The following is a 25686-nucleotide window of genomic DNA, read 5'->3' on the forward strand; positions in this document are numbered from 1 at the left end:
AATATTTAAAAAGATATATATAACAAACCCTAGAAGGCAGTCAAGTAGTTACTACCATTTTCTTTTTATTATTTTTTTTATTTTTAAAAGGAATTTTCAGTCCTTTATTTTTTTAAAATTTTTTATTTACCCTTTTGTTGCCTTTGTTGTTTTATATTTTTTAATTTTTACATATTTTATTTTAATGAGAATGGTAAAGAGATTCAGAAAGACCAGAACACTGCTTAGCTCTGGCTGATGGCAGTGCTGGGGATTGAACCCGGGGCCACAGAACCTCAAGCATGAGAGCCTCTTGCAGAACTGCTATACTGTCTCCTCAGCCCACCATTTTCTTTTAAGCAGATGTGAAAAATCAAGGCTCAGAGAAGTTATGACTAATGACATCACAGTAACCCAGACTTTTAGATAAATTTTCCAGTGTTCCTTCAAATACAAATGAAATAGAATTTTTTTATTTGCCACCCCTTGATTATCTTTTTTTTTTCACATTTTTTCCTTTATTGGGGGATTACTGTTTTATATTCAACAGTAAATACAACAGTTTGTACATGCATAACATTTCTCAGTTTTCCACATAACAATACAGCCCCCACTAGGTCCTCTGTCATCCTTTTCCAGGACCTGTAATCTCCCCCCACCCCACCCTACCCCACAGTCTTTTACTTTGGTGCAATACACCAACTCCAGTTCAGGTTCTACTTTTCTTTTCTCTTCTGATCTTGTTTTTCAACTTCTCCCTGAGAGTGAGACCATCCCATATTCATCCTTCTGTTTCTGACTTGTTTCACTTAACATGATTTCTTCTAGCTCCATCCAAGATGGGCTGAAAACTGTGAAGTCACCATTTTTAATAGCTGAGTAGTATTCCATTGTATATATAGACCACAACTTGCTCAGCCACTCATCTGTTATTGGACAGCTGGGTTGCATCCAGGTTTTGGCTATTGCAAGTTGTGCTGCTATAAACATGAAATAGAATTTTGTACTTAGTACTACTGGTGTTTTACAATGTCTTATGAAAAAAATAGTGAGAAATTAAGATGCCTGAAAATATAAAACATTCTATTTCCCTGGGGGCCGGGCATTGGTGCGCCAAGTTAAATGCGCAAAGTACTATGTGCAAAGACCCACGCAAGAGGCCAGGTTTCAGTCCTGGCTCCCCATCTGCGGTGTCTTTCTCTCTCCCTCTCTACCTCCCCTCCCCTCTCAATTTCTCTCTGTCCTGTCAAATAAAAGAAAAAAGGAAAAAAATGGTAACAGGGAAAGGTAACTTCAAGCCCCAGCGCTAACTCTGTTTGGCAATTATTTCCCTCACTTACTCAATCCTCACTTATTCAATCCTTCAAGATTAGCCAGAACGCAGTTTTCAGTCTTGGTTCAGGACCTTCTCAGCAAGTCTTTAACTTTTCTTTGTTTTCAACCCACAGGTCTGATAATGACTGTGAGTAAACCCTGTTATTTTGGAAACCTCCTTCTGGGAATTGTAGGTGTGGACGTCAACCTGGCTTACATCCTTGAAGATGTGACCTATTACCAAGACTCTTTGGCTTCTTATACTTTTCTCATAGATGACAAAGGTGATCTGCTAAAAAATTAATCATTTCCCCCATTGTTGTTGTTACTGCTGTTGTCACTGTTGGATAGGACAGAGAGAAATGGAGAAGAGGAGAGGAAGACAGAGAGGGGGAGAGAAATGATTTCTTTAGCAATGTGAAGAACGTATTCTGTAAATACTCGGTTGCTAAGAAATAAAGTGGGGAAATAGAGAATTTGTAGCAATCCTGGGGGTGGTACAGTGGATAGAGGTTAGACCCTTAGATGAGACCTCCATTTGGTCCTTGTGTGTCTTTGTCACTATTTCTGTCTCTGCCTCTCTTTCTCTCTTAAATAAACAAATAAGTCTTGGGCTGGGCGGTGGTGCACCTGGTTGAGTGCACATGTTACAGTGTGCAAGGACCTGGGTTTGAGCCCCCGGCCCTCACCTGCAGGGGGAAAGCTTTGCGAGTAGTGAAGCAGGGCTGCAGGTGTCTCTCTGTCTCTCCCTCTCTATCTCCCCCTTCTCGATTTCTGGCTGTCTCTATCCAATAAATAAATAAATAAAGCTAACTTTTTTTTAAGTTTTTTTTAAAGATAATTTTTAAAAAGAAAGAAAAATAGTGTAAAGAAAAATAGTGGGGCATTATAATGGCAATTTGAATCTTTAAAGATTACCTATTTGCTTCTATAGTGTATTGAGTGTCAGTCACAACTTCTTTGTAACATGAGGAAGTTTGACTTGAGGATGGAATGACACAGAGATGTGATCTTTCAGATGATTTTTTGACGTTAGGTTGTCATCTTTAGATTCATTGGCATTAAGGTTTATGTGGTCGATTACTACATCTTACAAAGTGAAAACTAAATGTCAGTACTTCCAAAATATTCCTGATTAGACAGATACTTGATAATTGAAAACATCACTCCATACTTGTAAGAGTTTTATGTGAGGTCACATAAGTTTAGGTTTTGTTGGACTGGTGTCTTAGATGCTGAGAGACTTCAGTTGTGGGCAGCAATCTCAGTGTTCCCAACTTCTCAGAAGTATGGTAGGCGCTTTTATGCTTCCTGAAGTATGTTCCTGAAGTATGAAATATGGTAGGCGCTTTTATGCTTCCTGAAGTATGTTCCTGAAGTATGAAATATGGTAGGCGCTTTTATGCTTCCTGAAGTATGTTCCTGAAGTATGAAATATGGTAGGCGCTTTTATGCTTCCTGAAGTATGTTCCTGAAGTATGAAATATGGTAGACGCCTTTATGCTTCCTGAAGTATGAAATATGGTAGACGCCTTTATGCTTCCTGAAGTATGTTCCTGAAGTATGAAATATGGTAGACGCCTTTATGCTTCCTGAAGTATGTTCCTGAAGTATGAAATATGGTAGACGCCTTTATGCCTCCTGAAGTATGAAATATGGTAGACGCCTTTATGCTTCCTGAAGTATGAAATATGGTAGACGCCTTTATGCTTCCTGAAGTATGTTCCTGAAGTATGAAATATGGTAGACGCCTTTATGCTTCCTGAAGTATGAAATATGGTAGACGCCTTTATGCTTCCTGAAGTATGCTTCCTGAAGTATGAAATATGGTAGACGCCTTTATGCTTCCTGAAGTATGAAATATGGTAGGCGCCTTTATGCTTCCTGAAGTATGAAATATGGTAGACGCCTTTATGCTTCCTGAAGTATGTTCCTGAAGTATGAAATATGGTAGACGCCTTTATGCTTCCTGAAGTATGTTCCTGAAGTATGAAATATGGTAGACGCCTTTATGCCTCCTGAAGTATGAAATATGGTAGACGCCTTTATGCTTCCTGAAGTATGAAATATGGTAGACGCCTTTATGCCTCCTGAAGTATGAAATATGGTAGACGCCTTTATGCTTCCTGAAGTATGAAATATGGTAGACGCCTTTATGCTTCCTGAAGTATGAAATATGGTAGACGCCTTTATGCCTCCTGAAGTATGAAATATGGTAGACGCCTTTATGCTTCCTGAAGTATGTTCCTGAAGTATGAAATATGGTAGACGCCTTTATGCCTCCGGAAGCATGTTTCCCATACCCCGTGTCTTTGTTTTCTTGTTTCAGGGTATACACTTATGCATCCGTCTCTCACCAGGCCATACTTACTACTAGAACCCCCTCTCCATACTGACATCATTCATTATGAAAATATTCCCAAATTTGAATTGGTACGGCAAAATGTCCTGAGGTAAGCAAATGGGGAGAGTCCTAATATCGGGGCTTTTCTCTCAGAATTAAACCCATTGGTGTCAAATGAGTATTCACTAAAGGATATAAAGTAAGTGTATAAGGAGGCTAGGTGGTGGCGCACCTGGTTGAGCGCACGTGTTACAAGGACCCAGGTTCAAGCCCCCAGTCCCTTCCCCCTGCAGGAGGAAGGCTTTGCAAGAGGTGAAGTGGTGTTGCAGGTGCCTCTCTGTCTCTCTCTCCCCTTTTCTATCACCCCAGTCTCTCTTGATTTCTGGCTGTCTCTATCTGATAAATAAGGACAACAAAACATTTTTTTAATTTTTATTTATAAGATGGAGATATTGACAAGACCATAGGATAAGAGGGGTACAGTTCCCACCACTAGAACTCCTTATCCCATCCCCTCCTTTGATAGCTTTCCTAGTCTTTATTCCTCTGGGAGTATGGACCCAGGATCGTTATGGTGTGCTGAAGGTGGAAGGTCTGGCTTCTGTAATTGCTTCTCTCCTGAACATGGGCATTGGCAGGTGGATCCATACTCCCAGCCTGTCTCTCTCTTTCCCTATTGGGGCGGGCCTCTGGGGAGGTGGAGCTCCAGGACACATTGGTGGGGTCATCTGCCCAGGGAAGTCAGGTTGGCATCATGGTAGCATCGTGAACGTGGGGGCTGAAAAAGAGTTAAGCTAGAAAACAGAACAAATTGTTGACTAATTATGAGCCTAAAAGCTGGAATAGTGCAGATGAAGATTTGGGGTCTCCATTTTGGAAAAAGCTAGTAGGTCTATTTTAGGTCTATTCCAAGGGACCCATGACTTTACTAGTTTTTGCCTGAGCCTGACAGCTAATATGTAAGTGGGCCAAAGAAGGCACTGTCTGGGGAGATGGTGTCATAGTTGGGAAAAGAAGAAAACTGGATCAGGGAAGAGAGTAGCTCCCAAATATGGGAAAAGTGTATAAATATTGTTAACTATAAACCCCATCTATTTGATCTGGGGCCCATATTCAGCACAGGAACCTATGTAACCTCTGCATCCTGTAAGTCTGAGCTCACATTCTGTGTTCAGGGCTAGGAACATTCCAACCTGCACTCATTTCACGACCCATCTTCTTCCTTGGGTGGTAGGTAGAGTATGTTACCCAACCTCCCTTCAGAGAATGGAATAGTCCCTACCATTGTTGATCCACATTGAGGCTCAGGTCCTATAGGGGCCCACAAAGGGGTCCATTATATTGTTCCTGATGGAGTGACAGTGGCAAGAGTGATCTGTTAGAGGTCTAGGCCCATCATGTCTGTGTGGGGATTTCTGGCTATCTCTATCCAATCAATAAATAGAGATAATGAAAAGCATTTTAACGAAGTGTATGAGTTATTTTAGTGTTATTCTAAGTATTCCTGGTAACTTTTCCATCTGGGAAGTAGCCAGGTTTTTGTTTTCTATGTGTAACAGAGAAGGTCTCTTTGAACTGTCATCTGGGGAAAAACGTTTTCTAAATAAAACTCTATTCACATACATTTGATTAGTAAAATTAGATATATGTTATCTCACTTTTTTTAAAAAAACTACTTCAGCTGTACCAGATGGAAAAATGTTTGCAAAATGAAAGGTTAAGTTGAAGATCAGCTCCACATCATGCCAAAGAAACTGTTTCTCTAAGCTCTGTCCATCCCAAGTTGACAACACTATTATATACAAAGTTTTTTTTGTTTTTTTTTCCTGGAAATAAAGAACAGCTTGAGTGTTTTCCAGCCATGAGACATTATTCTGGCAGATAGTAACCTGTAGAGAAACAGGGTCTTTGTGCTCAGTGGTTGTGAATTAATGTCTGAGTGATTCGAGGCAAGTTAGTCTCTGGAAAGAATTAGAATTGAGGGGCCTGGGTGGAACTTAAGGAATGTTTTGTTACTGCAGAGCTGACAGAATGCTTTACAAAAATTGGAAGTCTCACATTATCTCTTTCAAAAGTGATGAGCTTCGTTGCTCTTCAAAATTGGAGCCGGTCACTGACTCACGGCTTCTTTCCTGCCTTTAATTAAGTGCTTAGTTTTGTCTCTGGCCTGAAGAATTTCATTCTGTTTGCCAATGCAGCCTCCCTCTGGGCAGCCAGATTATCGCAGTCCCAGTGAACTCCTCCCTGTCTTGGCACATCAACAAGCTGCGGGAGACTGGAAAGGAGGCCTACAATGTTAGCTATGCCTGGAAAAAGGTGAGAGGATGTCTGTCACCTGTGCCGGGGGATGGTGGTGGGGTGAGCTGCGGGCTGGGGCATTCTTCCTGGGAACTGAGGTCTGATTCTGCTGCTGATTGGTACAGAAGTGACTGGGAAGAAGACGCCTTCTGGGATCTCAGGGCTGTTTTATAATTATTTCCTTTTCGGTTTACAAAACCCAGTGGTTATCCAGAAGGAATAAATCTAAGCAAATAAAAAACATAGAAAGGAAAACATGCCCTGCCCTCTGGTGACTTTTGTGCCTGCCATTAATGGGTAGATAGTCTGGCATTATGTAAGTGAACCAAATTTCTCTCTCTCTCCCTCTCTCTTTCTCTCTCTTAAACCAGAGCACTGCCCAGCTCTGGCTTATGGTGGTATGGGAGATTGAACCTGGGACTTTGGAGCCCCAGGCAATGAGAGTCTCTTTCCATAACCAGTATGCTGTCTACTCCTAGCCTGAATCAAATTTCTTTAAGCTGTGCCTTAGTAATCATGTTTAGATTATGCCTACTACTTTGTATCGTCTTAGTTAAAGAAGCCAGAAACTTCTGTACTCTAAAAACAATTTTGATTCATGCTTCCAGTGGGGGAGAAGTGATAGGAGAAAGATTGTCTGTCTCTCTCTCTCTCTCTCTCTCTCTCTCTCTTTAAGAATTTATTTATTTATTCATGAGAAAGATAGAGAGAAAGAACCAGGCATCACTCTGGTACATGTACTGCCAGGGATTGAACTCAGGACCTCATGCTTGAGAGTCCAATGCTTTATCCACTGCACCACCTCGCAAACCACAGAACATGATATTTTTTAAGCCCTCATTATTTATTTCAGAGCAAGCGAAGAGATACTCCTCTTAAGGAATAAAATGGATTCTTCCATGTACAATCCAATTAGCTCGAACGTAGGTTAAGAATAATTGAGTAAGTCACTTAGTATCCATAGATACAACAAACAAATAATAATGGATTCTTTTACTGGATTAATTTAAATATAGAATAAATATAGAGCTGTGAAACTACATAACCAAATACATCTTTGAGAAAACAGCTGTGACAGAAGGGAACATCGGCTATCAGATGGCGTTAGAATATTCTTGTGTAGGCAACTGGGCAGTAGCACAGCGGGTTAAGCGCACATGGTGTGAAGATCCCAGTACGAGGCCCCTGGCTCCCCATCTGCAGGGGAGCCGCTTCACAGGCAGCGAAGCAGGTCGGCAGGTATCTGTCTTTCACTCCCCTTCTCTGTCTTCCTGTCCTCTCTCTATTTCTCTCTGTTCTATCCAACGACGACAACAACAACAATAATTATAACAACAAAAACAATAAACAACAAGGACAACAAAAGGGGAAGAGATAGCCTCCAGGAGCAGCGGATGTGTAGTAAAGGAACTAAGCACCAGCAATAACCCTGGAGACAAAAATAAATAAATAAAAATAAAAAAGAGTATTCTTTTTTTATATATATAAAGGAAACACTGAAAAAACCATAGGATAAGAGGGGTACAACTCCACACAATTCTTGTCTTATGCAGGTATGGTTCACTTCAAAAAATTAACCCCGTGGCCAGGTGATGGTGCACACCAGTTGAACACATGTCACAATCCATAAGGACTCAGGTTCAAGCCCCCTGTCCCCCCATCTGCAGGACTAAAGCCTCACAAGTGGTGAATCAGTGCTGCAGGTGTCTCTCTGTCTTTCTCCCTCTCTAGCTTCCCTATCCCTCAATTTCTCTCTGTCTCTATCCAATACATTAAATAAATAAATGTGCAAAACAAATAATAAAAACGAAATATAAACCATAGGCAATCAGTGTGTCTGTGGTGGTGGGGGGGGCTCCTCAGTCATGAAGAGCTCATTGCAAAGACTTTTCCTGTAAGAATATGATAAAAATACCTGTTTGATGAAAAATCTGGTTTCCTTTCTAGCTAAGGACTTACTATGAAGCGTTGCTTTAGGAAGCTTAGGGTAATTTTCTTTTTCCCTTCCAGAATAGAGGCAATTATAAAAAATATATTCTGGTAAAAAATTTTCCCCCTTTGGTTGGTTCCTTGGAACATGTACAAAGCAGAAAACACAAACTCAGTGGATGGCTCTAAAGCATGAGAAACGGGGAGTTTGTAAATGTCACTTTCAGAACATTCTGTCATTTCTAATTTGCTGGGTGGAAGCAGAGGATTAAACTTGCTAATCTAATTGAATATCCTTGGACACAGACTTGAAAGCAATTCCAGGAAGATGCCATTATCATCTGCGTTTCCACAGAGTCTGCTTCTTTCTTCATAAACCTTAAATTACACTTAACTCGAACCTGCCTAGTTAAACATTTTCCCCCCCGGCTTTATTTCTGACCTCCTTCAGTTCCAACTGAGCTGCTTATTTCTCTTCATTTATTTACAAACCGGCTTTCAAAGAGGTTCTGGCTGTCCCCTAGTATTAAAGGACTTACAGGGTTGTGACTTTCTTGAGGAAGGAGAATTTGGGGAGAAGAGACTGTAAACCCAGTTTCTGTCTGGGCTACTCCTGAATTCTTCAAAGCATGGCTTCACAACTGATATTTAAAATGGTCAGTTCAAGGACAACAAAGGGGAATGAATAAATAAAATAAAATAAAATAAAATATTTTTTTTAAAAAAAGGTCAGTTCTAAAAAAAAAAAGTTCTCAAAACCCTCATTGCAAAATCAGCTATATAATTGTTAATAAATCTTAAGCCTAAACTAAAATAAGTATTGTATTCTTTTTTAAATTTTTTTAAATTTTATTTTATTTGCCTCTAGGGTTATCTCTAGGGTTCGGTGTCTACACTATGAATCCACTGCTCCTGAAGGCCATTTTTTCCCATTTTGTTGCCCTTGTTGTGATCGTTGTTGTTGTTGTTGTTTGCTATTGAGAAATTGAGAGAGGAAGGGAAAACAGAAAGGGGGAGAGATAGATAGACACCTACAGACCTGCTTCACTACCCATGAAGCGACCCCCATGCAGGTGGGAAGCCAGAGGCTCAAACTAGAATCCTTGGCCACGCTATTACCCAGCCCCTGAGTATTGTATCCTTATGCCCTGTTCAAGTGATATGCTCACTTGAGAAAAAGAGGGCTAGTGTTGCTGTTTCAAAGCAATGACTTTCTAATATTTTCACTAGCTCCTTGATTTTCTGTTAGGGAGGGGTGTGTGTGTGTGTGTGTGTGTGTGTGTGCGCGCGCGCGCGCATGTGTGTGTGTTCACCTCCGTCAGAACAGGAAATATGATGTCATTTTTCTTTGTTAGAGATAGTTTCTATTTTAGTATCCTTTTGGTCTTTCATTCACTTATCAAATATTTTCAATATGGGGATAGAAAACAATAAATAAATAAATAAACAAAGGAGGTGTTGCTCGGGAACTTTCATTCTTTCCTTGAAATTCAATATTGATCTCCCTCCCCCACCCCCCACCCCACCCCCACCCCCCCACCCCCCCCCCCCCCCCCGCAGGTACAAGATACTTCCTTTATTCTCTGTATTGTGGTGATCCAACCAGAAATACCTGTCAAACAACTGAAGAATCTCAACACTGTCCCCAGCAGCAAGGTGTTATACCACCGACTAGACCTTCTGGGCCAGCCTAGCGCTTGCCTCCACTTCAAGCAGCTGGCAACCCTAGGTAAAGCCCTTGCATTGCTCAGCCTTTATTTTGACCTTACTCCTCACAGCTCATCACATCAATCTGGTTATGCCAGTGGGAGCAAGAGTCTGAAGACTTGCCCTGGCCCAGGTTCTGTAGCCGACACCAATATGAGGGCTTTCTGGTGGAGATTCAGGGAGGATGAGCTCACGGAGGACATCGGGAATGTAGCATCAAGAAGGGAGAGAAAACTCGAGCAAGAATTGAATCACAATTGCCACTCCAACCTAATCCTGTATGGGAGCTTTGGAGTGTAGAAGAGTTTGCCCAGGCTCAAGAAATAGACTTCAGCTTTCTTATTTCTTAGTCACATTCAGCAGGTAAGGGGAGGTAGGTAAAGTGATTTTAGTCATCCAAAGACAGCCCAGGAGAGAGAGTGCAGGGTATTGCACACAGATGTGGAGCTCTCTAGCACAAGGAGGTAGAGGGATGGTGTCTGTGTAGCATATCTGATTATCAATCACAGGGCCAGGCGGTGGCACACCTGTTTAAGCACACGCATTATTGTACACAAGGACTGGGGTTCAAACTCATGGTCCCCACCTGCAGCAGGGGGAAAGCTTCACAAATGGTGAAGCAAGGCTGCAAGTGTCTCTCTGTCTCTCTCCCTCTCTCCTTCACTCCCTCCTCCTCCTCCCCTCTCAATTTCTTTTTCTTAGCCAATAATAAATAAATACATATGTATTTAATCAATCACAAGTCCCTATCTTCCAAAAGAGAGCTTAGGAGACAGCCAGCCAGTCCAAGGAAGCGAGTGGAAATGTGTCCTTCCTGTGTCCCCTGCTGTCATTTTGTACTTATTGATGACCTACTGACCATTTGGGGGTTGTCAGAAACACAGGATTTTCCCATGTAACACAGAAATTAGCAAGACGTAAGATCTGGCTCATGTCCCTGCCAGGATTTGAGGCCACCTCTTTGATTGCCTGGTGTGTATCAGCCACATACAAAAGCCTTTGTGGTTTGTGTTGTGTGTACTCCCCATGCTACAGACAGGTATTCTCTTTTCACTGTTGAAAATATTTCAAGTCCAAATGAAGGAAGAAGTTTATCATACAACTGGGAGACCCAGTCAATAGGTCACAGGTGAGAAGAGAATCAAGCATAGAAGATGCCTCTCTTGGACTCGAAGCCAGAGTCCTTATATTCAGGAAGAAGTTAACTGAAAAGTAATTACTTTTCAGTAATCAGCCCCTGACCTGGGATTTCTGTCATCAGAATGTCTTAGGGAATCTCAAGCATGAAGTGGTCATAATTAACTGAATACCATAGACCCACAGTGCAACACTGACACCATTATACTGACTGCTTCTTGAGAGCTCTTGCCACCTGACCATCCTGCCTCATCTTAAAAGTGTGGCATCTAGCAGTCATGTACCAGACTTTCTCAGAAGAAGGTATTTCCACCCAGTTAGGTATTAACTATTCCTGCTCATTCATTTCTAAGTACAGCATCCAACACACTGGGAAATAATAACCAGGACACAAGGAAACAAGACACCATCTCAGACACTTGTATTCATTCATTTTTGTATCACTTCTGGCCCATGCATGACTGTTGGCTCCCTCAAGACAGAAGATAGGACTTTTCTCCATCCCCCACCCCCACCCCCACCCCCGCCTTAGGAAAGACTGGAAGCTTCTGAAGCTGACACAATGGCAGAGCCTCAGTGATGCTATTGTTTGGGTCTGAGACGAAGTCCCAGTGTTCTTTACCCTATTTTGTTTGCTTGTCTTTCAGAAAGTCCAACTGTCATGCTCTCTGCTGGCAGCTTCTCCTCACCCTATGAACACCTCAGCCAGCCAGAGACAAAGCGCATGGTGGAGCACTACACAGCTTATCTCAGTGACAACACTCGCCTCATTGCTAACCCAGGACTCAAAGTGAGTGCCGCCACGGGGCCCTGTTTGGGGTGCAGCCCCTTCCTGAAAGCATTGCAAAGGGGCTACTGGCAATGGACCTTTGAAGTGGTGTTAGCTCCACTCTGTATCTGGACTTCTCAGCTGGAGAAGCAGAAAGGCAAAGTGTGTGGCCCAGAGGAGGCTGACTGGCGGTGACCTCTCTGATGGATTAAGAAACCCTGGGGGCCAGATAAAGAATGTCTTTTCAGGCCTTAAAATGCAGTGGGACATTTCTGGGTGGGGGGTGCTGGGATGGAAAGACCAAGGAAACTTTCTTAGCCTCCTTTCCCAGGAGAATAAAATGACCTTATTGCCAAGATAAATATGATGGAAGTTTAGGTGAATAGGACGTGTGTGTGTGTGTGTGTGTGTGTGTGTGTGTGTGTGTGTGTGTGTGTGTGGTGTTTCACTATAGGATTTTTTTTTTCCTCTTCAGTGCAGTCAGCCTAAGACGAACAATTGAGTAAGGTCGCACATCTGCTGACTGTATTTCAGTATGCTTTTTGATTTGTTTTGCTTTGTTTTCAAAACCAAGTTTGGCCATGTCCATCTACTGTGGAAAGATTTTTGTGAAGTAATTGGGCTTGGCTTCTCTACAAGAGGGCTTTGAAAAGTCTCGCCAGCAATCCACTGTCTTTTCATGTGAGTGTTAAAGGATCCCTGCGATGGCTTTCTTTGTTTCCCAGTTCTCTGTCAGAAATGAAGTAATGGCTACCAGCCACGTCACAGATGAATGGATGACACAAATGGAAATGAGTAGCCTGAACACTTACATTGTCCGCCGTTACATAGCAACGCCCAATGGCGTCCTCAGAATTTATCCTGGTTCTCTCATGGACAAAGCATTTGATCCCACAAGGAGACAATGGTGAGTTTAGGAGTTTACATTATCAAAAGCCCCCCCCCCCCCCCCATATCCCACCCTCACTTCCCAATCCTGGAGAGACATGATAAGTACATGCAATAAAGCAACTTAAGTCAGTCACATTAAAGAAGATCCTTTCATGGCAGTAGACACACGCTTTTTGAATAGTTTTTAACGTAGTATTAACAACAGCTTTGTGGGTTTCCTTTGTCTACAGTGATTTTATCTCTTCATTGAAATTTTGAGACCGAAATGCTTAATGCTTATTCCTTTCAGTTCCTTGAATCCTACCTTGTGTGCAAAGAGCCCAGAGTACATATTTTATTTCACTGCACATGTTATCAAGTGATAGCGCATGTGTGTATGTATGCCCTTATCAAAAATTATACCTAGAAATTCAAAAATATTTTCTTTTTTTTAAAAAAAATTATTTATTTATTGGATGAAACAGGCAGAAATGGACAGGGAATGAGGTGATAGAGAGGGAGGGAGACACCTGCAACATTGCTTCACCACTTTTCCTCCTGCAGGTGGGGACTGGGGGCTTGAACATTGTAGCATGTGCACTCAACTAGGTGGGCCACCACCTGGACCCCCAAAAATATTTTCTAATGATGACACTTTAAAAACATTGAGTACGCAGGCAGCACAGCAAGAGGTCAAGTTGGGATTAGGAACTGGGCTTCTAGTGTACTGCTTAGAGTTCAGTTGTTGATAAGTTGGCTCTTTTTAAAAAATTTTTAAATATTTTAATTTATTTATTTTCCTTTTTGTTGCCCTTGTTGTTTTTTAATGTTGTTGTAGTTATTGTTGTTGTTATTGATGTTGTCGTCCTTGTTAGATAGGATAGAGAGAAATGGAGAGAGGAGGGCAAGACAGAGAGGGGGAGAGAATGACAGACACCTGCAGACCTGCTTCACCGCCTGTGAAGCGGCTCCCCTGCAGGTGGGGAGCCGGGAGCTCGAACTAGGATCCTTAATGGTCCTTGTGCTTTGTGCCATGTGCACTTAACCCACTACACTACTGCCCAACTTCTAAGTTGTCTCTTCTTACGTCCCTCTCCTGGCCAATCCACAGTACATTTTATGTGACAGGTTATATTTTTCCTGTTACATTTATTATTTTTTTATTTTAACCTCTCCAGTATCTATACTATAGCTCTTGTTAAAACCTCAGGCGCATACTAGATTCATTGTCCATCTTTTAAAATTTTAGGTTTTGTAAACTTCTTGAGCTGATTGTATAGTCAAGCATACAAAGATAGGGATCTTGGGGCCGGGCAGTGGAGCACCTGGTTAAACACACATACTACAGTGTGCGAGGACCAGGGTTCAAGCCCCCAGTCCCCACCTGCAGGGGGAAAGCTTCACAAGTGGTGAAGCGGGGCTGCAGGTGTCTCTCTGTCTCTCTTTTCTTTCTCTATCTGCCATCATTCTTAATTTTTCTCTCTCCTAGGGATCTGCTTTTGAATTCTAATGTAACCTAAGCACAATGTACGATAGGTATTTTTCTTTGAATTTTTCAGAGTAGCTGTTCATACCCTGAAATAATATGCTTTGTTCTGTTAGGTATCTCCACGCAGTCGCTAATCCAGGACTGATTTCTCTGACTGGCCCTTACTTAGATGTCGGAGGGGCTGGGTACGTCGTGACCATTAGCCATACTGTTCATTCATCCAGGTAACATTCTTATCTGATTTCTTAGTCGTTTCTTAAATGCATCAAGAATATTTTGGAAAAAGTGAGTAGACTGATAGATGCCAGTCTATTATTTTATATGAAAAGCACAGCTTTGATGTAAAGCAATCTGGCCTTTGAATCTCCCCTGGTGAACATCATCTTGGTTCCCTGGACTTCCTCTGACACATGTAAATAGTTGCCTAACAAGTTTGTTGTGTGATTAAGTCAAGGCAAAACTCTTACCTTTCTTCTTAGTGGTCATAATGATACTTCTGCAGAAGACAAAGAGAGATGTCTGATTAGAACAATTTACCAACTGAAGTTTATTTCTTTCTTTATTGGGGGATTACTGGTTAACAGCGGACAGTAAAATAGAATAGTTTGTACATGTATAACATTTCCACATAACGATTCAACCCCCTCTAGGTCCTCCTCTGCCATCATGATCCAAGCTAAGCCCCAGAGTCTTTTTCACTTTAGTGCAACACACCAACACCAGTCCAAGTTCTGCTTAGTGTTTTCTCTTCAGACCTTGTTTATCAACTTCTGTTTATGAGTGAGCTCATCCCATATTCAACTGAAGTTTAACCAGTTGAGGAAATAGTAATGGCAGCCTAAGAATTATCAGAACCATTTTAGCGAAGGGACAATAAGTATCAAGATATTAAATGTATTCTCTCTTCTGCTTTGGTCTAATTCTTAGAATTGCATAGCGGTTGGTTTGCTTTGTCCTTGAGCTATCTCTTGAAAAATAAAGAAGCCTCTTGAAACTTGCTTTCCCAACATTTGTCTTAGATATTTTCACAGTGCTTTGTGTTTACTGCATCTGAGGTTTCAGTATTTAAGCTACAAATGTCAGTGAAATGTTAGGATGTTGGATGGAAAGGCGAGGAGAACACTGTTTAAATCCCTTCATTAGACAAATAGCTGGCCTTCCCTAACAACCAGCAAAGAGTACCTGTAACGACGCCTCAGAATTTATGGGAGACAGATTTCCCTGCTTAACTTTGTGCTTTTCACTGGAGCTCATTATATATCAGATGATTGACATTCCACAGAATTCTTCTAACGCAAGTTCATGGGGAGCGAGAATTGAGAAGCAGTACTGCGTGGCATTTCAGTATCATGCCCTGTGTCTCCATGGCCAACAAGACCGTGCTGACAGCCAAATGCCATTTCTTTGTAGGGCATAGTCTCTGTTTGACTCCATCAGCAGCTCCCATAGGAGAATATTTCACATATAAGCAAGTAAATTCTCATCTTCTGTATTTTTTTCTTTCTTTCCTTTTATTTATTCAGGCGTTAAATGAATTACAATGCATCCGTCCTGACGTATGTATGGTTTCCTAGTTCTGTGTAACAGGTGTCTCCTACATAATCTCCTCCCACCCTTTCAAGGACCCCAAACCTTCTCTCCCTCCCAGAATACCCCTATTCCATCTCCTGTCCAATATCCCTTGCTTTGGTGCAGTGCACCCCCCCCCCCAGTCTGACTTTCCCTTCCTCCCAGAATACCCCTATTCCATTTCCTGTCCAATATCCCCTGCTTTGGTGCAGTACACACCCCCCCCCCCAGTCTGACTTTCCCTTCCTCCCAGAATACCCCTATTCCATCTCCTGTCCAATATCCCCTGCTTTGGTGCAGTGCACCCCCCCCCCCAATCTGACTTTCCTACCGTGTTCTCTCCCTTTCGAACTCTGTCTTGCAAGTTCCAACTGCATGTGGAGTTACATCAAATGCTTTTCCTTCTGTTTCCAGCAAAGGTGAGAAAAGGCGATTGCAGTTTAAGGGTTTCTGCTCTGCTGTCTCGGTCTTCGGTAGCTGGCCTTGGTTCACCGGCATTGGTCACACCACTCTGCCCTTTCTGCCCTCCCTTTCCTTATCTGTTTTCTCCTTTTTGTGGTGTTACTCGAGTTCCCATTTATATCCTCATTTGGAGTTACAGTTTCTTTACTTCTTTTTTTTTTTTCTTAATTTTTTAAAAAATAATTTTCCCTTTTGTTGCCCTTGTTGTCTTTTTATTGTTGTTGTAGTTATTGTTGTAGTTACTGATGTCATCGTTGTTGGATAGGACAGAAAGAAATGGAGAGAGGCGGGGAAGACAGAGAGGGGGAGAGAAAGATAGACACCTGCAGACCTGCTTTACCGCCTGTGAAGCGACTACCCTGAAGATGGGGAGTTGGGGGCTCGAACCGGGATCCTTACACCGGTCCTTGCACTTTGTGCCATGTGTGCTTAACCCTCTGCTCTACCGTCCGACTCCCTACTTCTTTTTCTTTTTTTTTTTATTTTTTTATACTTATTTATTTATTTTCCCTTTTGTTGCTCTTGTTGTTTAACATTATTGTGGTTATTGATGTCATTGTTGGTGGATAGGACAGAGAGAAGGGGAAGACAGAGGGGTGAGAGAAAGATAGATACCTGCAGACCTGCTTCACTGCTTGTGAAGCGACTCCCCTGCAGGTGGGGAGCCAGAGGCTCAAACTGGGATCTTTATGCAGGTCCTTGCACTTTGCGCCACGTGTGCTTAACCTGCTGCACTACTGCCTGACTGTCACCCTACTTTTTCTTTTTTTTAAATTTTTTTATATTTATTTATTTATTTATTCCCTTTTGTTGCCCTTGTTTTTATTGTTGTAGTTATTATTGTTGTTGTTGGTAGGACAGAGAGAAATGGAGAGAGGAGGGGAAGACAGGGAGGGGGAGAGAAAGACAGACAAATGCAGATCTGCTTCACTGCTTGTGAAGCAACTCCCCTGCAGGTGGGGAGCCAGGGTTCGAACCAGGATCCTTACGCCGGTCCTTGCCCTTTGCCACCTGCGCTTAACCCGCTGCGCTACAGCTCGACTCCCTACTTCTTTACTATAGGACTCTTTTCAGTGGTTCTTGCAAGAAAAGGTTGGTGGTAGTGAATTCTTTCAGTTTCTTTATGTTAAGGAAGCTTTCTGTTTCTTCTTCATTCTTGAAGGATAGTTGGCAGGATAGAGTAGATGTGGCTGATAATTTCTCTCTTAATACTGGAAATATGTCATTCCATTCCTGTTTTGCTTCTCATGTTTGTGTTGAACAATCTGGTGAGAACCTGATGGTTCTGCCTCTCTATGTCAGCTTCTTTCTTTTTTTTGCAGCCTGCAATATTTCTTCCTTGTCCTGACTTATGGAAAATGTGACTATAACATTTCTTGGCATTAGCTGTTTGAGGTTCAGTAGTTTCAGTTTCTATTCAGTTTCCTCTGTATCTCTCTCTCTCTATTTTTTTCCTCTATGTCTTTTTTTTTTTTTTTGACCAGGTGTGGAAATTTTTCTGCAATAATTTCTTTGTGCTATCTGCTCCCCTCTCCTTCTCTTCATCCTCAGACACCCCAGTAACTTTCAGTTATTCTCTTCGGATGGAGTCTGCTATTTCAGAGAATGCCTCCGTTTTGTGCAGACTTCTCTTTGTCAGCTGCTTTTCACTCCAAGAGTGTGGTGCTTTTATCTCCTAGTCCTGCTAGTCTGTTCACAAGCTGGTTTATTCTGGATACAGGGCTTCTTAAAAACAGGGTTTCATGCTATGGGGGGGGGGGGGTTCCTTTAATTCTAGCATTTTCTTTCTGAAAGCTTTAGCTCTTCGTAAAGAGATCTCTGGATTCCTTTATGTTTGTATGCCGTGATTGAAGTCATGAATCGCCTTCATAATTAGCTTTCTGAATTCAAACTCAGACATATTTTCTGAATCCTTGTGGCATTGGACATGTGTGTTTTTCCCCATGTTTTGGTTGGGCGTGGTTTCTGTAGCAGGTGGTGTCCTACAGTTTGTGTGTGGTGACGTGGCAGAGGGCAGGAAGTCTTCCCTCTTACTCAGGTCTGGTCAGCAGAAACCCGGTGGGTGATGGGTGTTTCAGTATGGCCCTGGCTGCTTTTCCCAGTTCTCAGTTCAAGATGGGCAGATGCCATGGCCTATGGCTCAGGACCCAGCTGTGTCTGCCTTTTTCAAACTGTACTTTGACCTCTGGCCACCCTAGTCTGCAGTCTTGAGTGTCCTCAGGGCTGCTGGTATACCACCTCTGTCCCAACATGCTGCCCCACCACTTCCCACAAGCCCATTTGCGCTTACTTGATCCTCAAACTGTTACTGTGAGGTTTCTTTGTTTAGCTGCTTTGTCTGTGCCCCCTAACCCCCCTTGACCTTTCAGTCATTATTACTCCCTGGATACACCTTCCTCCCCCCTTTTCTGTAATCTTTCATTAACAGACTGTGTGTCAGGGACACACCTCCAATTGTCTGAATCATAATACTTATCAGCCCTCTTATCTACTCTAACCACTTGAGAAAGGCAAACAGAGGTGGTTTTTTTGAGGTCATAGCAGTCAGTTGGTCTTTGATGACAGTGATAGCTCTTAAAGATGTTGTTTAAGGACCTAGAAAGAAACCATGTGTGTCTTCCTCAGTCCTGGGCATTCCTCCAGGCTCTCCCACCTGGACCCCCTTTATATAAAGAGCTTATAGCTCTTCCTTCTGTACAGAATTATTTTGGTTCTTTTTTTATAGATATTTTTTATTTTTGAGAAAGATACAGAGAGAAACACCAGAGCACTGCTCAGCTCAGGCTTATCATGGTGCTGGGGATTGAACCTGTGACTTTAGAGCCTCAGGCTTGAGAGTCTGTTTGAATAACCATTATGCTATCTCTCCCACCCTGTACAGGATTATTTTTATTGGAGCTCAGGGTTGCCGCAAGGAAATGCAGTCTGCCATGTTTTTTTGTATGTATATCTGTTTGTTTCCACTGAAGTTTGAGTGGATGGAAGAACTCTCATTCTGTTGATCTTATAAATATTTATGGTCCAAGTTCAAATTAAGCATGATGGGATTGTGGGGTCTAAGTGAGAGAAAACCTGGGTTATGTTGCCTTCTTTGGGTAGATTTTCTAGTGTGTTTTACCTACACAAATTAGGCTAGTCAAGTTTAACCAGAGTACAAGTGGTAAATTAAATCCTGGATTCTGTCTACCATTTGCTCAGTAAGAATGTATTCCTGGAATAAGAATCTGTTCTTGCTTTAATTAAAATTAGTCTCATTGACTTATCAATTAAAAGATAGTCTCATTGATTTATCATTTTAAATGTGTCTTTTTTTATCTTACATAGTTTAGAACGCAGGTGAACTACACTTCTGCTTCTCAAAAAATGAAACTACAAATTTAATGTTTGTGTTGCTAGATACACTCTGTAAAGGTTTTGTTTTTTTACAGTGATCTCCAATAATTTGACCTCATGTGTCAAGCTGAGATTCCTCCTAAGATATGATTACATTTTTAAAAAAATGTAGCTTTGCCATGTAGTGTTTGTATCACTAAACAGATTCCTTTTTACCTTCGTTTCCCCACCTATGAAAGAAGAATATTAAGAGCCTATTTCAAATAATTATGTAGAGTTTACAGTAAATAATTTTGTAAAGCTCTTAAGACAATACCTGACCCAAATAAGGAGTCTGTTTATGATACGGACTTTGATAATCGCTATGTACCATGCCCACTCTAAAGTGATAGAAGGGGAATTAGAGGTAACACATATAAAATACATTCTCCTTAGCAATGTCAAGCACCAAATAATCTGCATTAGCCTGCTGTTGGTACTTCAGATATCTGATCCTATAACAGATTAGCAGAGAGAACTTAAAATTCATGTTCAACCTGTCAGGAAGCTTTCTTTCTTTCTTTTTAAACAATAGTTCTTTTTTCCTTCAGGGTTATCGCTGGGGCTCAGTGCCTGCACTATATGAATCCACTGCTCCCAGAGGCTCTTTTTTTCCAATTTTAAAAAAATATTTATTTATTGGATAAGAACAGCCAGAAGGAAGGGGGTCGATAGAGAGGGAGAAAGACAGACCCCTGCAGGTAGGGACCGGGGGCTGGAGACCACGTCCTTGTGCATTGTAATACATATGCTCAACCAGGTGCGCCACCACCCACCCACCCCCTTTTTTTTTCTTCAATTTTCTCATTGCATAGAACAGAATGAAATTGAGAGAGGAGGGGAAGACAGAGGGGGAGAGAAAAGACACCTGCAGAGCTGCTTCACCGCTTGTGAAGTGACCCTCCCTGCAGGTGGGGAGCCGGGGGCTTGAACTGGGATCCTTATGCTTCTGCTTTGTGTGTTTAACCCACTGCACTACTGCCTGGTCACAGAAGCACTCTTATTCATTTCTGGATTCCAGAAGCAGTTTGTTTCAAAGTTAAGGGAGAGACTTTTCTAGCTCAGTGCCCCTGTATCGCTGATTATAGTGGTTTTGCTGTGGTTATTATTATTTTTATTTATTGGATAGAGACAGCCATAAATCAGGAGGAAAGGGGGCTAGAGAGAGAGACAGACAGACACCTGTAGCCCTGCTTCACCACTCGCAAAGCTTTCCCCCTGCAGTTGGGGGCTGGGCGCTCGAACCCCAGTCCTTGCTCACTGTAACTCTGTCCTTGAGCACTGTAATGTATGCACTTAACCAGGTGCACCACCACCCAGTCTCTTCTGTGATTTTTTTTAATTTTTAATGAGGAGTGCTAGTGGCCTGAGGACCTAGTTGTGCCTTCTTTGCTTACTGATAATACCGGTAGAGATGGTGACATACAATTAATGATTAAAAGACTGATCAGACAAGTTTTTAGCCATGGAAAGCTCGTCAGAGTGCTGTAACCAGCATGCTCCTACATGCTTAAGAATGTAGATTTGGTTTATTATTTTTCCCCCTATATTGGCTCATTCTTTCTCTGTTTGTTTTTGTTTTTTTCCTCCAGGGTTATTGCTGGGATTTGGTGCCTGCACTACGAGTCCCCTGATCCTGGAGGCTTTTTTTGTTTCCCTTTTGTTACCCTTGTTTTTTATCTTTGTTGTGGCTGTTAATTATTTTACTGATGTCGTTGTTGGATAGGACATAGAGAAATGGAGAGAGGAGGGGAAGACAGAGGGGGAGAGAAAGATAGACACCTGCAGACCTGCTTCACCGCCTGCGAGGCAACCCCCCTGCAGGTGGGGAACCAGGGGTTGAAACCGGGATTCCTACACAGGTCTTTGCACTTCGTGCCATGTGCGCTTAACCCCACTGTGCTACCGCCTGATCCCCTATATTGTTATTTCTTATGAGTTCCTATGGTAACAGTGTATATTTCTATACTACAAGTGACAATATGAATGGTAAACTTCCATGGGCAGTAATACACATCCGTTCACGTGTTGACCCTGTTGCTGAAGCGCATGACAGCCCTACAGGAGGAGGGGGATTAACTTGAAAAGCCCCTATTCAGGGAGCCGAGCGGTGGCACAAGTGGCGCAAAGTGCAAGAAGGATCCCGGTTCGAGCCCTTGGCTCCCCACCTGCAGGGGAGTCGCTTCACAGGCGGTGAAGGAGGTCTGCAGGTGTCTATCTTTCTCTCCCACCTCTGTCTTCCCCTCCTCTCTCCATTTCTCTCTGTCCTATCCAACAACAACGACAACAATCATAACTACAACAATAAAACAACAAGGGCAACAAAAGGGAATGAATGAATAAATAAATATTTTTTAAAAGGAGAACTAGACATAGATTTACTAAAAATGTTGTGTAGCATTTACCCATAGATTAACCTTTGAGAATTATCTGCTCTGTTACCTGTAAAATGAAGCAAATAATTAAGCGGTTCACTGAGGTTCCTTGTCTAGAGTTTCTTCACTACAGAACTGTAATAGCTATCATAAAATCTCCCACTTGGGGTCAGCAAACTAGCTCACTTGCACAGAGCACTGCTTTGCCATGTGTGTCACCCAGGTCTGAACCCAGGTCCCACTGCACTGAAGGAAGCTTCAGTACTGTGGTCTCTTTCACACCCTCTCTGTTCCTATCTTTAAAAAAAGAAGAAAAGAGAAAAAGAAAAATAGTTTCCAGGGCTGAGCAGTAGTGCAATGGGTTAAACGCACACAGTGCGAAGCACAAGAACCGGTGTAGGGATCCCAGTTCCAACCCCTGGTTCCCTACCAGCAGGGGATTGCCTCACAGGCGGTGAAGCAGGTCTGCAGGTGTCTGTCTTTCTCTCCCCCTCTCTGTCTTCCCCTCCTCTCTCCATTTCTCTCTGTCCTATCCAACAACAATGACAGCAAGAACAAACAATAATAACAACAACAACAACAACGATAAACAACAAAAGGTGAAAAAATGGTCTCCAAGAGCAGTGGATTCGTAGTGCAGTCATTGAGCCCCCAGAAATAGCCCTGGAGACAAAAAAGGAAAAAAAAAAAAGAAAAAGAAAAATAGTTTCCTCTTGATTACCTGTCTGTCAGCTTCTATATTCTCAACAGAGAATAGTCCACCTGCTGTCTGAACATCTGTACTTAGGCCATGCTTTGGGATGGGCTGCTGTAGAGAATTCTACCTTAACACTTAAATGTTCCTCTCATCAAATCCCTGTGGTGGTTTAGTCGCTTAATTGGTCTTTTTTCTTTGTAGGGTAGACAGTATGTAAGAATAGGAAGGAATTTCTTATGCCATGCACTGTCCTGTGACTGCACGTAACTTGTACCTTTAAATAAGGCTTTCCTCCTCTTCTTATTGATCTTTTCGCATGAAGTACACAGTTATCTTCTGGACATACTGTGGCGGTGATGGGCATTGACTTCACACTTAGATATTTCTACAAGGTTCTCATGGATCTGCTACCAGTTTGTAACCAAGATGGCGGCAACAAAATAAGGTGAGCATTTAGGGCTGACTATTTTCTCTCTAACTGTAAAAATATCGCGTTGTTTGACTGACAACCATATTGTCATGGTCAAGACCAAACACTGGGTTCGTGATCTGGATGTTCTTTTTTAGGTTGTTTTTTTTTTAACTGGAGGGGGTGATTAATGGTTTATATAGATACAGTTGTTAGTATATGTGTAAAATTTCTCATCATGCACCAGGACCTGAAAGGACTTGGATATTCTCTTAAGAATGTTTTGTTTAGGGAGTCAGACGGTAGTGCAGTGGGTTAAGCACATGTGGCGCAAGGTGCAAGGACCAGCGTAAGGATCCTGGTTCAAACCCTGGCTTCCCCATCTGTTAGCTTCACAGGCGGTGAAGCAGGTCTGCAGGTGTCTATCTTTCTCTCCCCCTCTCTGTCTTCCCCTCCTCTCTCCATTTCTCTCTGTCCTATCTAACAGCAGTGACATCAATAACTACAACAATAAAAAAAAAAAAAAACAAGGGCAACAAAAGGGAATAAATAAATATTTTTTAAAAGAATATTTTGTTTGGGAACTGGGCAGTACGCAGCAGATTAAACGAACACACACAGTGTGAAGCACAAGGACTGGCACAAAGATCCCAGTTTGAGTCCCCCCACCACCTCCCCGGCTCCCCACCTGCAGGGGAGTGGCTTCACAGGCGGTGAAGCAGGTCTGCAGGTGTCCATCTTTCTCTCCCCTCTCTGTCTTCCCCTTCTCTCTCTATTTCTCTCTGTCCTATCCAACAACAACAATGGACATAAGATGGCCACCAGGAGCAGTGTTCATAGTGCAGGCACCAAACCCCAGCAATAACCCTGGAGGAAAAAAAAAGAATATATTTATATTAGCCATTCTTCTGGACAATTATATATATAAACCCTTGCAAGTGACTTTCAAGTCCACTGTGTTTGAATAGGTTGTCACATTCTGTATGAACTAGTTATATAACCTTAGAATCAGGTGTGTAAGTCTCTCCCCTTAAACTACACATCACAACAATGCATCTGCCTACCTAGCTGCTAACTGTTCTTCAGCGTTTTTCTTTCTTTCTTTCTTTTTTAATTATCTTTATTTAGTTATTGGATAGAGACAACCAGAAATTGTGAGGGAAGGGGGAGGTAGAGAGGGAGAGAGACACCACTGGGGAAGCTTTCCCCCTTGCAGGTGGGGACCGGGGCCTCAAACCCAGGTCCTTGTCCACTGTAACATGTGCGCTCAATCAAGTGCGCCACCACCTGGCCCCTCTTCAGCTTTTTTCAGTGACGGCTTGAGGTAAATGCTCAGTCCAAGTGTAGGAAAATAGCCTCTGTGAGCCAATCCCTGTTCTTGGCACAGGTGCTTCATAATGGAAGACAGGGGTTACCTGGTGGCACATCCGACCCTCATTGACCCCAAGGGACATGCCCCTGTGGAGCAGCAACACATCACCCACAAGGTACGCGCTGGGACTCTGCCAGGTCACTTCCACCCGCCAAGCAGGCAGCAGCTCGTTAATCACGTGCCATGTGCCTTCTGTTCTGTTCGACCTTTGTAGGAGCCCCTGGTAGCAAATGATATTCTGAACCACCCCAACTTTGTGAGGAAAAACCTGTGCAACAGCTTCAGTGACAGGACCGTCCAGAGGTTCTATAAATTCAACACCAGTCTTGTGGTAAGTCAATGTCTTAACTCTGAACCTCTTCACACTACAGGGTGGGTACGTGGTGATGTGCCCGGCATCTGAATGTGACTCGTGTCTTGGCTTTTTCCACTGCTTTAGGGCTGTAGAATGATGGGACAGGATTTTTTTTTTTTGGTACAGCTCCCCAACTTAGCAACCGAGAGACAGGAAGCCCAGGCTGGAGAAGTGAATGTTTGAAGTCTCACACTTGATATTTTGTTTTGGCTTTATTTGTGTTAAAAAAAAAAAAAAAAACACTCAAATCTTAGCCCTTTGAGATAAATGTCTGCTGAAGCCTGTTCCCACACCCTCATGTGAATGAATATATGTGACGTGACACAGTGTTCCTTCTTCTTATCTTCTGGAGGACAGTGAGTCTCTTTCAGTTCCTAAGACCATGTGAGGCCCATTCTTGATCTTACCGTCTATCAGATGGAAGCACTCATCTGTCAGTATACATCATCCTAATAATGATTTGGTTTTTTTTAAACTTTATTATTATTATTTTAAATATTTATTTCCTTTTGTTGCCCTTGTTGTTTTATTGTTGTTGTTGTTGTTGTTGGATAGGACAGAGAGAAATGGAGAGAGGAGGGGAAGACAGAGAAGGGGAGAGAAGGATAGACACCTGCAGACCTGCTTCACCGCCTGTGAAGTGACTCCCCTGCAGGTGGGGATCCAGGGGCTTGAACCGGGATCCTTATGCCGGTCCTTGCACTTTGCTTCGACATGCGTTTAACCCGCTGTGCTACCACCCAACTCCCTATTTATTTTTTTTACCAAAGCACTGTTCAACTCTGGCTTATGGTGATGTGGGGGGACTTGAACCTGGAACTTGGGAGCCACAGGCATGAAAGAAAGCCTTTTTGTAGAACCATTATGCTATCTACCCCAGCCCATAGTTTGCTTTTTTTATAGTCCAGAATAGTCTAAATGATTTGAGGTGCTACAAACCTATGTAGAAGTGGCTGAAGATCTTGAGACAGGCTGGAGAGACAGCATAATGGTTATTCAAAAGGCTTTCATCCTGAGACTCTGTAATCCCAGGTTCGATCTCCAGTACCACCATAAGTCAGAGCTGTATCTCTCTGTATCTGTCACACACACACACACAAAATAGAATTAAATGCTCTATAAAAGACCTTGGATAGTCTTGCTCATTTTTAATGATTCCAAGTTGGAAGAGAATGAGGAACCAACATTCAGAAAGTGTTTACATAGCAATAACCTTTCTATTTAAAATAGGTGTCATTA

At 42.4% G+C, this 25686-nt stretch overlaps 1 protein-coding gene across 1 annotated transcript in view; it reads left to right on the forward strand.

Moving 5' to 3' along the window:
- Window positions 1–1347: 1347 nt before the first annotated feature.
- Window positions 1348–25686, forward strand: part of LOC103113059 (VWFA and cache domain-containing protein 1) — a gene marked incomplete at its 5' end in the record, with an annotated part of 58510 nt that continues 34171 nt past the window's right edge. The window contains 10 exons of the mRNA XM_060184069.1: window positions 1348–1577; window positions 3623–3746; window positions 5836–5953; window positions 9425–9593; window positions 11356–11498; window positions 12203–12384; window positions 13950–14060; window positions 22634–22756; window positions 24108–24207; window positions 24307–24423. Of these exons, the coding sequence (XP_060040052.1) occupies window positions 1348–1577; window positions 3623–3746; window positions 5836–5953; window positions 9425–9593; window positions 11356–11498; window positions 12203–12384; window positions 13950–14060; window positions 22634–22756; window positions 24108–24207; window positions 24307–24423 (1417 nt within the window). The remainder of the gene's footprint in view (window positions 1578–3622; window positions 3747–5835; window positions 5954–9424; window positions 9594–11355; window positions 11499–12202; window positions 12385–13949; window positions 14061–22633; window positions 22757–24107; window positions 24208–24306; window positions 24424–25686) is intronic.

Source organism: Erinaceus europaeus, unplaced genomic scaffold, assembly GCF_950295315.1.
Source record: "Erinaceus europaeus unplaced genomic scaffold, mEriEur2.1 scaffold_498, whole genome shotgun sequence".
Taxonomy (NCBI): Eukaryota; Metazoa; Chordata; class Mammalia; order Eulipotyphla; family Erinaceidae; genus Erinaceus; species Erinaceus europaeus.